Source organism: Phascolarctos cinereus, unplaced genomic scaffold (assembly GCF_003287225.1).
Source record: "Phascolarctos cinereus isolate Bilbo 61053 unplaced genomic scaffold, phaCin_HiC Scaffold_5;HRSCAF=322, whole genome shotgun sequence".
NCBI lineage: Eukaryota > Metazoa > Chordata > Mammalia > Diprotodontia > Phascolarctidae > Phascolarctos > Phascolarctos cinereus.
The window spans coordinates 211,789,377-211,802,265 of record NW_027555958.1 but is presented as its reverse complement, the minus strand read 5'-3'; the positions used below and the strand labels follow the sequence as shown (position 1 = coordinate 211,802,265).

The window sequence follows — 12,889 nt, the reverse complement described above, 5'->3', positions numbered from 1 at the left end:
GGGTAAGATAAAAGCATAAATAGGCTGAAAATAGGAAGGAAACAATTATCCAAAAGCAATTCAGGTGGCAGGCTTTTTTTTTTTTAATTTTCACAGGAATTCTCCAGATAAGTTATGGAACTGAATAGATAAATCACTCAAAGTCATTCAATGTTCTTAAAGACAGATTTAAAAAAAAAAAAAAGAATGGACACAGGAATGAGGAAACAAATTCAGGATAACTGATGTAGCAGCCTCAAAAGCTACAGGTAGAGGATTTCCACTGATGAAAGAAAATAAATTTTATTTTCACGTTATTTCCACATCAAAATTGCTCAAAAGTCCAGACTAAGGTTGTGTTTGAGGGCAAAAGAGAATTTTAAACACAAGTTGGTTTCCCTTTCCACTGACCTCCACTTCGTCCTTAGAAAGATACACAAATAGATTATACATAAGCTTTCTCACTTTGCCTCAATAAAATGTAAATAGATGGAATAATATAATGCTGGCAAGCTGTGGAGGGACTTTAGAACCAGATTTTCTTTCCTGACTTCATTCGCTAATGTAAACAATGACTATGCACACCAAGCCCACCGATTAAGCCATAATTTGTCTCTGGGCAAATTACCTCTGCCCTAACACAATGAAAAATGAATTCTCATCTCTAAGAATTCCAGACTGTTTCATTTTGATCAACACTTGTCATTTATACTCACAAAATAAAGTCTGTTTTTCAAAGATGAAAAAGCTATAAGGCAAAGTTGCCAATTCTTTCCTACCAACAGAAGACAGAAGGCATACACAGATTATTTGGGGCTGCCACAATTTTTAGGAAGACAAATTAACTACCACCATCTCTGTTTTTTAAAAATTAAAATCAAGACGGAGTAATTTTGTCAACAATTAGGAACAGGTCAATGGTGAAATGCTGGGATCTCTAAATTATGTGGCACTACTAATTTTTATTTTAGGCTGAGCCATAAATTTTTTTTTCTCTCTAGTCAATAGACAGAATACATTAAGATAACACCATGCCTTAAGGATAAGGTACATATTATTCCTGCAGTCTTGCTTGTGACAAAAATTCTACCCAAGATGCTTTCAGTGAGAATACCAAAAATGAGTTTACATTTTACTACTTTTATTGAACTACAAAAAAACAGTTATTTGATCCACCTCACCTGTGCAATAGTCCACAGAACACAAAGTAGTAATTTACTTAGTATAGGAAACTTCCTAGTGAGGAAATCCCCTCTACCTATGTAATTCCATAGTCTTAGAAAGCTGATGAAAGAGAGAACTAAGAAGTTAAGTGACTTGTCCAGAGTCACACAGTCACATAGTGTCTAAAGCAGGAACTAGCCCAAAGTCTTTTTGGCTCTAGGAGTAAACTGTCAATCTACCATTCCAAGCTAAAGAATTGAGCAGGGTAGTGACTTGTCTGAGTACTGTTTTTAACTGACTTTCATCTAACAAGATAAGAGATAATGATAAATAATAATGATACTGACAATTAGCATTATGTAGGGTCTTAACACTTGCAAAACACTTCATCATCTCACTTGAGAAAAGAATTCTTAACACCTGCAACAGAAGTATGTTTATATAAATAGCTCTAAGGAATTTGAACTAGAGGGAAAAAAAGAAATCCATCCCTCTTATTTAAAGAAAAACCACACACACTTTTCTAAACCCCCTTTAAAAGAAGGAACAATGTTGCCTAGTGAGGCATGTACTGAATTTGCAGTTAAAAGATCTGGGTTAAAATCCCACCTCTGACTGACATGAGCTAGAATGATCATGACCAAGCATGAGCCCCAATTTCCTTATCAGTAAACCTCATCTGTAAAATGGGGATAATAATATCTATACCTGTAATACCATCTCAGTAGGTTGTTGTGAGGGCAAATAAAATAAGTCCATAAAAAGCTTTGCGCAAACTTTAAAGCACTGTGTAAATGACAGTTGGTCCCATACCTATGATTTCATCCATGTAAGAAGTGCCCAAGTAAGGAAAATTCCCACTACCAATTCAAATTATAGTCTTAAACAGTTGCCTCTAGAAAAGCAACCATCTAAAGCAAATGTCAATTGCTGATATTGCTGCTGTCATCATCAGTGGTGACTGTAGAGTTTTTATTGCCTAAAGCTGGTGGGCTGTTTGTCCATTTTTAAGAAAAACCCCCATAACTGAAAGATGAAACTGCAGAATCTAAACCAAACACGGACGCCAGTACCTACACAGTCCGTTCTCAAACCCCAAGTCTTACTTACCTCATTTCCACCTGTTAAAAGGGTAGCAGGTTCCGTGCCCTTGGATGCAAAGGACAAATTGGTACAGAAAGAATAGCTTCTCTTTTTTCCAAAATGAGAGCTGTCTTTTCTCTGGGGAAGAAATCTTTCCAAGCTTTGTGATTCTTTGACATTGCTAAAATGACCTGATAGGTTTTGACTTTCTTCAGATGGTCTTTCTAGATCGTAATGAAGAGAGTTCAGGCTGGCTGCTTTTTGAAAATAAAAAACATCAGTTTTCCTCTGGAATGTTAATTCTCTTGTGTTGACATCATCTGAGTGTTTCTTCCTCTTTGCACAATATGGAGTGCTGTCTTTTTCTAAACTGCTTTCTTTCAGTTTACTTACTTCTTCTTCTGTTTCACCAGATTTAGCTGGAGAAGTTTTCACCTTAAAAAACTCCCTATTTGCAGCACTCAGCAAAGGTTTCTGCTTAATGCTGTGAACTAAAACTTCTGGAGTCAGTCTCAGAATGTCACCATCCAGTGTAACCTTCGGTACAGAGGGTTTCTCCAATACCAATCCACTGGGGAAAATCTCTTCCTTTTCTGAAATGTGAATATCCTTCTGCTTTCTTCTTTCATTTTCATGAACTGGCCCTGAATCAGTTTCTCCTACAACTTGCTTCTTCGATTTCCTTCTGAAATATCTTCTTCCAGGGGAATATTTTTCAGGATTCAAGGGAGCCCTGGCAGGATTTAAATATTGTTCTTCTTTCTCTGCTCTTACACATCCACAGATATTCCCCATTTGATTTACAGGCAATCAGAGTTCCACAGATTCACTCATTTCCAAATCCTTTACACACTGATGTCCTTTTCAGAGAGTTTGAAACTCCTCTTTGAATTCTAATTCCTCACAGACTTCATGTCCATCCTCTTCAGCATGAGGCCATTTTGCTTATGAGCAACACACTCACAAGAAATGTCATGGCACACTGCCCAGGCAGGCCCCTGTGTCTGATTAGACACTGTGGCTTATTTCTGGCCACCAATCCTCTTATACAAACATTACTGCTGTCAAAATGTAATGCTGAGGAGCTTTCCCAGTAAATGCGGAATCTGACAGAGTCCGAAGAGTCTTACATCTTAACTTTCGGTTTTCTCTGCTATTTAACATAATGTGCACACAGTGTCAAAGTCTGCAACAACCTTTGAAACTATTAGCCAGCACTACAAACTCGAAAGCAAACAACAAAGCAGATACTGGCTAGGAATGATTTAGCAATATGCCTTTCAAAAGCAGGTCTCATTTCTTCATCTGTAAAATGCAGCTATTAAAGCTACACATTCATTTAAGTCCTTTCCCACTATAACCTTCTACAATATCCTTCTATTATTTTTCATGAACAAAATAATCCTCAAAAAATAACTTTTATAATAAAAGCCATAATTTATAATCCTTTAGAATTAAAAGCATCTTCACAGCAACTTTGTTAAGCTCTACATTTTACAAATGAGGAAAACTAAGGTTCAGAGAGGTTTAGTAACTTTAGTCACACAGCTGAGTGTCACCACTTCCAGATTCAAATCCAGGTCTCCTCAAACTAAGTCTTATGCTCTTTCCATAACAGTAACTTACTTTATTTCCTGATATCTAAAAGCTGTGTACAATACAAATAAAATTTAGGTATACATGCTCCTTATTTTTATATTGCTAAGAGAATCCAAAAATACATGCAGAACAGGCACACCTGCTATAAGGTATTTCCATTCCAGTAAAGGAATCAAAAGTTTTTGAATTTCCTTAAAAAATTCAGGGTAATAAAATGCTGGGCCTCCTACAATGATAAAGAAAAAAACTGAAGGCAGATAGGGAGGAAGAATCTTGTGTAATGGCAAATGATTAGTAACAAGGCAATTAATAATATTGGTGCAATGGGGAAAAGTCCTGAATGTGGTCAAAGGACCTGGGTGCAAAACTGAGCTCTGCCACTTACTATTTTTGTGATCTTAATCAAGTCACGTAGATTCTTGAGATTCAATTTCTTCATATGTAAAAGTAGAGGATTGAACTAAATGGCCTAAAAGGTATTTTGCAGCTCTAAATCTGCAATCATATAATGTGGTATGGATTTAAAGATATGCTATAGAGGTAAAAATACTGATAGATTATGCCCTTCCTGAGTTGAAACACTTAAAAATAAACTGCATGCCTTTCATCGATTTAAATGTGATCCAAACAAACAAAACAAAAAAGTCTATAACTAATACATAAAAGATTTTTTACCTTTATTAAATCAATGTTTTCTTCTAGGTATCAATAATATTAGGTAAGTGGTCAAGTCCCATTAAGGGAATATTACAGCTGTTATAATTAGCCATAAATCTCGGCATATTCAATCCAAAAAATAAAAAATATAATCTTAACCACAATAGTCAGAAACATACCATTTCACTTAAAGATGAGATGTTTGACCAAAATATTCTAGTGTTCGATTATAAATATGTCTTGATATACAATGTGTCCTACTGGAAAGAGAACTGGGTTCAAATCCCAAATCTGATATTTACTAGTCGTGTAAAAATGGGCCAGCCACTTAGCCATCACTAAGCTATCAGTTTCCTCAACTGTAAAATAAGGACAGTATCTGTAGTCCTTAAATTACATAAGGGAGAGAACAAAGGAATACAAGTGCCTACAATGTGCTAGGCACTGCACTAAGCACGTGGGCAAATATTTTCTTATTTTTAGATCCTTATTATAATCTTGTGAGATAGGTACTATTATCATCCGTATTTTACAGTTGAGAAAACTGAGGTGGAAGTGAAATGACTTGCCCAGAGTCACACAGTCTTCTTGAATTCAGGTTCAGTGCTCTTCCACTGTACCACCTAAGAGGATGTTATCAGGTTTAAAGATAGGTAAAGCATTTTGAAAACCTTAAAGCACTCTAAATGTTAATTATTATTATTATTATTATTATTATTATTATTATTATTATTATGAATTTTTTTAATATTGGTTAATATGGGAGCATGGGGGAAGATACATAACACCATGTAATTTCAGGCACTCAAATATGTTGGAGACTTCCTATATAACACCTTCATCAAGTACATGTCATTGGGCTCCCTTCCTTACAGACAATTCAAATTCACTTCAAGGTTTTTTCGTTCTTCCATGATTAACCTCCCATACATAAATAAACCTAACCAGATGGCCTTCCTTTACACTAAATTCCTAATTCATATGGTTCATTCACTGAAGTTAAAGGAATTCCAACCAAAACAAACGTAAAATTTCTTTGTCACTTCAATGATCTATGATTTTAACAATGTCAGTACTCCCTTCACTAATTCGGAGCATAACCCATCCACGTCTTCTCATCCGCTGCAACTCTTGTCCATTATCCATGTATGGATTTATGCAGATACTACATATTATACATGTGCATATATATACATACATATATAAACACATATTGCATCATATAGACACAGATACACATGTGTGTGAAACATATGCACGAATAGTTTCCTCACCATATCAGGATTTCTTACCGAAGAGTAAAGAAGCAATGAACTTTTTTTAATTATTGCAATGAATTATATCAATTGTCTTTACCCTCAATTACTTCTTAGACTTCTAGAAACCACTGATGAATAAGATTACTTTCTAGATTGAATTAGGACTGTAACCATATAGAAGTGCACATTAACTCCCAGAAAAGACATTAAAACAAATAGTGTTATGTTACACTGGTAACATGATTGGGAAGACCATGATTCAAATTCTGCCTTTGTGACCTTAGGCCAGTGTTACTACCTCTCTGGACTTCAGTTTCATCATTTGTAAAATGGTAGGACTGATCTTAGTGACCCTTCCAGCTCTAAATCTATAATCCTAGGAGAAAATGATTTAAAGAGAAACAATGTGCTATTTGTCTTTAGAGCCATGAATTCAGAATTTCTCTCAATTATGAAATCTAGCAAGGGTATGATCTTTTCCCTCAAAACCCTGAAGGCAAATTTTTCTTACCCCAGAGCTGGCATTTTTTCCCACCATCACTGATGAAACATCATGTACTCCATCTATTTCTCACAGATGCATATAATTTTCACTACAGTATAGGCCAGTGAAAAACAGCACTCAGTTTTAGAAAGGTCAAGCCCTGGCTTCAAATTCTGACTCTGAAGTTGCAACCTGGGGCAAGCCACTTAAGTTCTCTGGCCCTGTTTCCTTCTCTGTAAAGGAAGAGACTGGTCATTTAGTGACCGTAGTCTTTTTAGTCATATCCGACTCTTCATGAAAGCATCTGGGGTTTTCTTGGCAAAGATACTGGAGTGGTTTGCCATTTTCTCCTCCAGCTCATGTTACAGATGAGGAACTGAAGTAAACAGGGTTCAGTGACTTGCCCAAGGTCACACAGCTAGTAAGTATCTACGGCAGGATTTGAACTTGGAAAGATAGTCTTCTAGACTCCAGGGTCAGAACTCTGACTACCTAGTTGTCAGGACCTGAGTCCAAATGAAGCCTCAGATACTGAGTGACCATGGACAAGTCACATAACTTCTGTCTGCCTCAACTGCGTCATCTGTAAGATGGAGGTGGTAATAATACCTACCTCCCCGTGTTGTTGTGAGAATAAAATGACATAATATTTGTTAAGCTCTTAGTAAATCTCAAAGCACTAGCTTTTATTATATGACTTCTGAAGTCCCTTCTAGTTCTAAATACATTATCTAAATTGGATATGTCATCAACAGAATCATCCTCTCAGTTTCGCCAATTATTGAGTCAACCAAGCTTTGGCCTTCCCTTCCCTCTGCCTTGAAAACATATCTCTGTTTTTCTGAGGCCTTGGGAGGTGAGGTGCCTTTTAGCAGTACAGCCAAAGCCAGAACCTCAATTTCCTGACTTCTCATCTACTGCTCTCTCTGTAAGACAGAAAACAGAAAAGATTTTAAACTCTATATCATCTGACAAGAGCAGGCAAGGATTTATAATGGCTTTAGAAACTAGAGTTTCAAGGATGACTTTTATTCCCAAGCCCTTCCTCTTTCTCGAGTTTTGCTACAGTACTCAGAGAGACCAATTATTTTCTCCCTCCACTAATATTCCCATACATTCTCTATAAAGGATCTACCTAACAAATCGGAGACCTTCTTCTTGTTCTTTTAATAGAAAGGAAACAAGCATTTATGAAGTGCTCATTGTGTGCCAGGTATTGTGCTAAACCACTTACAAATATGATCTCAATTGATCTTCACAATAACTTTTGGGAGGTATTCCCATTTTATAGCTGAGGAAACCATGGCAGACAAAAGTTATGTAACTTGTCCAAGGTCATAACGCTAGTAAGTATCTGAGACTGGATTTTGAACTAAGGTCTCCCTGAATCCAGGGCCCAATGTTCTATCCCTTATGCCTCCTGGCTGCCTCTAATATTAGGATGTCAATATATTCCTCATACTGTCCATCTGTTTAATACTTCCAAGACCATGGTGTTCTCTGAGCCAAAGAAACACAGCACCATATTGACAAGAAAAATGGCTTTGGAAGCATTGGGCAGTTTGGCATCACTGAAAACATTATACAACTTCACAATCAGCTCGACTGCCTCCTAGTCAATTCAGGGCAAGGGACATTACCCACCTGTAGCATCTATCTAAAAGAGACATACTGATGGATTCACTCAATGGTCTGCTTCTCCAGCTGTGCGTCCATTCTGGAGAACATCCATTTTGCATTCATTTTGACTTACCAGTGTGGATGATTACACCAATCTCTTTCAGACAGCTATGGAATTTTCTGGGAGGATTTATGTCCTCAGATTCAACACAATTAGTATAAAATCATTTAGAGAAAGGAGTAGAGAATTTCACCAATAAAAGGAGATGAATCTTTTGTTTGAATTCATGCCACTTTCCATGACACTAGCAAACACCTTTGAGGAACACAGCTCCCTTTCACAACTCAACTGCTAGCCGCTCTCAGCAGAACAATCAATAAGCATTTATTAAGTACCTGCTGTGTGCTAGGCACTACTCAATTCTAGGGATACAAAACTAAAGTAAAATGGTCCATGCCCTCCAGAAGTTATCTCAGGAACTGAACTACAATATATATAATTTTTGAAGTATGAGTAAGAGATGCCTTGTGGAAGACTGCAAGGTTCTGTCCAAATAACTTAAGCTCTCTCAGTTTCAGTATCTTCATAGGTAAACTGGGGATAATGACAGCTACAACACTGACCTCACAGAGTCATCAAATGAAATAATATGTATAAGACATTCTGCGAATCCTAAAGCCCCCTACAGAAATCAAGCTATTTTTGTTATTGTTTGAAGAAGAGGCTGTAAATTGCCCAAAGAAGTCAAATGTTTTCTTCAAGTCAATAACCAGTAACTCTCTATTATTTCTTCAATTGTAAAAAATTTAACATTCGTCATATAAGTAACTCATATTATGATTTTCTTTGAGTCAGTGACACAATACTTCGGAAAATTAACAAACTTCACAATTACATGATCAAGTGTGCAATAAACAAAAGATGACTAAAATCAGCACATATGTTAAAATACAATTAGACAATTATACGTTAAAAATTAAAATAACCAAAAATTAGCATAATATTGGAGGTGACATCCTTTGAAGTCATTCTCAGAAAGCACAGCTCTACACAACATGAATTAAATTGTTCCTAATTCAGGACAGGTTGCAACATTATAATTATTGTGCCATCTAGTGTTAGTCAAATTAGAAACTGGTTTGTACAGTATTATTAAGCTACACTAAGGAACACTTACCAAAAATCAATATGAAAACTAGCTATAAGTAAGGATCACAAAACCTTTGTGTAGCCTAAGACAAATGAAAAAGTCTAATTAACAGATGAAGTTTGTTCTGCACAATAAAACAGGACCCTTTTATTTAGACTCTGAAACAAAGACAATAAGCTTTGTTTGTAAAACAAAAAAGAAGCTTCATTTGTGTTCTTATTTACAAATGGAAAAGAAATGTCAAACTAATAAGCGATGATTGATACTACTGGCCAAAATGACTGGTTTCCTTTCCTTGAAGGAATAAAGCAACAAAACCTAAGAGATATATTTTTAATGAATATAATCCCTGTATTTCAATTTTTTTTCAAAGGACACTAATGCATCTAAATCACTCCTGTGAGAAAAATGAAAAAATGATAGAGACAGGCCAGAGAACAGGCAATGGACATTATGGGATTCAAGAAAAATAAAAAGACTCACCTGAAAGTGCAAAATTATTGTCCATATTAACCCCAAAGTCAATTTGGGATTCCCGTCTGTTATGTCATCATTCCTAATATTCACTAGTTTCACCTAAGTGATGAGAGAAGAGATAAAACAATGTTAGATAAAATGGTAACCCTAACCCTGCTCTTTCAAATCAACATAAAATCAGTTTCAAAGTTTCCACAGAAAACATGGATGCTTTAAATAAATACCTAATTCAAAACTAGTATCCTATTTAGTTATCTTGGACCCAAGTTACTAATTAACAATCAGAGCAATTCACTGATTTGAGTTCCTCCTCTTCCTCATCCTTCTTCTGTGTAAATTCAGAAAATTACAGAGAACAACACTGTCATTTTATAAATGAGGAAACTGATGCCTAGAAAGAAGTGTATATGTTACGTGCTAATACTATAGCTGGATTTTTTCTTTAGTATTAATATTAAGAACATCTATTGTAGCGAAGAATAACCAAGTATAACTATTTCACTTTTCAAAATTAACTTTTCAAAAATAACAATTTAAGTAAAAGCATTTAAATTATTTTAAAGACAATAAGAAACAGATACTACCGTTTTATTACTACTATATCATTTTATTCCCATTTTTTTCTTTCCCATTTCTTCTCACCCTCTCTAAATTAACTGTCTCAAGTAGAACTATAGGTACCTTTGATCTACCATCAACTCAAGAAGGAAGTTTTCTCCACTTTGAATTCTGCCATATCTGCTTTTCCCTTCTGGAAATCCCAATATTATTTTCCCTTTGGCTCAAGACACCACAATATACAGTGTCATTCATGAAAGGATAGGGGGCTTCTGTTATTGTTCAGTCATTTCAGTCGTGCCCAACTCTCCACGACCCCATTTGTAGTTGTCTTGGCAAAGATATTGGAATGGTTTGCTCTTTCTTTCTCCAGCCCATTTTACAGATGAGGAATTGAGGCAAACAGGGTTAAATGACTTGCCCAGGGTCCCACAGCTAGTAAGTGTCTGAAGCTGGATCTGAACTCAGGAAAATAAGTCTTCCTGACCCCAAGCCTAGTGCTCTATTCACTGCACCACTTAGTTGCCCACAGAAGCACCTAGAAGGCGACTCTTTGTAGTAATTATTTGTTATTGCTGTTTTGGTTCAGGCCTGTGATTTCATTGGTGTGAGGGGAATTCCCCCTTAGAAAACTCTCTGCCAAGGCTTACAAGAAATTTTTCTGCCATTTAAGAGTTGTAGAGATTTGCCTGGGGCATTGAAAGGTTAAGAGACTAGCAGAAGTCACTGCAGCCCTGAAGACAAGATCTTTTTTCCCCCCTGTCCTCCCAGGGGTTTTTCTTGAAAAGCAAAACACCCTGGCCTCCTCACCAAGCTGCCATACCTCTGTGCTCCTACCTGCTGGGAAGCAGGACTCCTTGGGTCTCACAGGACATGACATCTTCATCTGTCAGAAGGTTAAGGCCTCTTCCAAGGAGGCCCTCCAACAGTCTAATCTCAGGCCTACCTCAACAAAGTTCTTTCAAACCACTGATAATCAGCCTACACTCACTACTAACCATTGTTAGTATATTCCTCCCTATCCCCTCATTCACACTTCATCCCAGTAATCCTGAACTAGATGAAGGATGTACAAACCACATTCTTCAACCTCAAGCCTATTCACCTGAACCCCACCCTACATGGTCCTTTTCTAGATCTACCTGCCACTTCCATTGGGCCCATGGGATATCTGTTCCATAATCAATAAATGTCTTTTCATCTTAAGCCTTTCTCCATCTTCCATCTGCTAGATTTCACTGAGACATGGCTCCTTCCTAATGATATTGTATCTTCTGCAACTGTTTATATTACTGCCTATACCTTCTCTCATTTTCTCATGGTGTAAGAGTTGAAGTACTCTTTGCTCCCCATCGCCACTCTCTTGAACACCTTCACTAAGCAATTTCTCCTATGTGAAATTCAGGATATCTAAAATTATCACTCAATTCAGTTCCCAGTGGACATTATGTATAGATAGATCCCCATTCCTCAATGAGTTCAATGACTGTTCACAGACTCTCCTCACCACCTCTCGTCCACATATTATTGACTTCAAAACATATATTAGTGTGCCCTAAAATACACTAATACCCTAGTTCCTCAAGCTACTCAATTCCTATCCATGTTTCTACTCCTCTGCAGCTCTACACAAAAATGGTCACAACCTTGTCCTTATCACACTTGTAAATGTTCCACTTCCATCTTCAAGAATTCCCAAGCTCCTTTATCTGATCATCATCGTCTTCGCTAATATTTATATAGCACTTATATGCCTGGAACCGTGCTAAGCACTTTACAATTATTACCTTATTTGATCCTCACAATAACCCTTGAAGGCAGATGCTATTATTATCCCCATTTAACAGATGAGGAAACTGAGGCAAAAAGAAGTTAAGTGTCTTGCCCAACATCACACAGCTATTAAGTGTCTGAGGCAGAATCTGAATGCAGGTTTTCATGACTCCAGGCCTGGCACGCTGTCTTCTGCACCTAGCTGTCATTTCCTATTCCTCTATGCCTCATGACCCCTAATCCTGTTTTATCTTCCTCATGACCTCCATTTCCTCTTCCTCTCAGTTCTTTCCCAGACCATGACTCCTGTTCTGGCTACATTTTCCTCTCTTCTCTGTTTTAACCCTTTGGTGATCCAACTCAACTCTACACTAGCGTCTACCCTCAATTTCCTTGCCTCTATCCTTCACCTGCTTTATGCCTACTATGCCTTGCCAAGTCCCAAACCTGGATTATTCCTACCATTAGCCTTCTTTGCTCCTATTTACCTTACCCTGAACAGAGCTAGATGAAATCAATGAAACCATTCAAACTGGGTCCACTACAAATTTATGTCACACTTATCTCAACCCAGCACTCACAGCTGTCCCACACACCACAACCTTCTCATCTACCTTCACGTCACCTTTTCCCCCAACCACTTCAGTCAAATACCTCACCCTAGACTTAACCCCAAAAAGCTGAGACCATTCACTGAGAGGGACTCTTCTCCCTTCCACCTCATCTAACCTCCCTCTGACAGCTAGACATCTCCCTTCACTACCTTCACTTTCACTCTAGTCACAGAGGAAGAAGTGGCCCTTCTCTTCACCAATGCAAATCCCTCTACGTACACCTTTGATCCCATCCCCTCCTAAGTTCTCCAGCACATTGCTCCCACTATCATCCCCACTCACTTATATTCCTCTATCTCTCCTTACTTGGTGGTTAAATTCCTGAAAAATCAGTTTACAATCAGTGCCTTCACTTCTTCACTTCTCACTCTCTTCTAAACTCTCTGCAACTGGCTTCCAAGTTCACCATTAAATGAAAACTGACCTCTTCAAGGTCACCAATGATCTCTTTATTGCCAAATACAATGACCT

At 37.3% G+C, this 12,889-nt stretch overlaps 1 protein-coding gene and 1 long non-coding RNA gene across 3 annotated transcripts in view; one reads left to right on the top strand and one right to left on the bottom strand.

The window, feature by feature from the left end:
• The window catches only part of DST (dystonin), a 423,773-nt gene that overhangs the window by 266,471 nt on the left and 144,413 nt on the right, over positions 1 to 12,889 (bottom strand). The window contains 1 exon segment of the mRNA XM_078155307.1: positions 9,480 to 9,572. Within this exon segment, the coding sequence (XP_078011433.1) occupies positions 9,480 to 9,572 (93 nt within the window).
• Positions 1 to 12,889, top strand: part of LOC144457579 (uncharacterized) — a 107,248-nt gene that overhangs the window by 30,360 nt on the left and 63,999 nt on the right. The gene's annotated exons all lie outside the window — the stretch shown is intronic.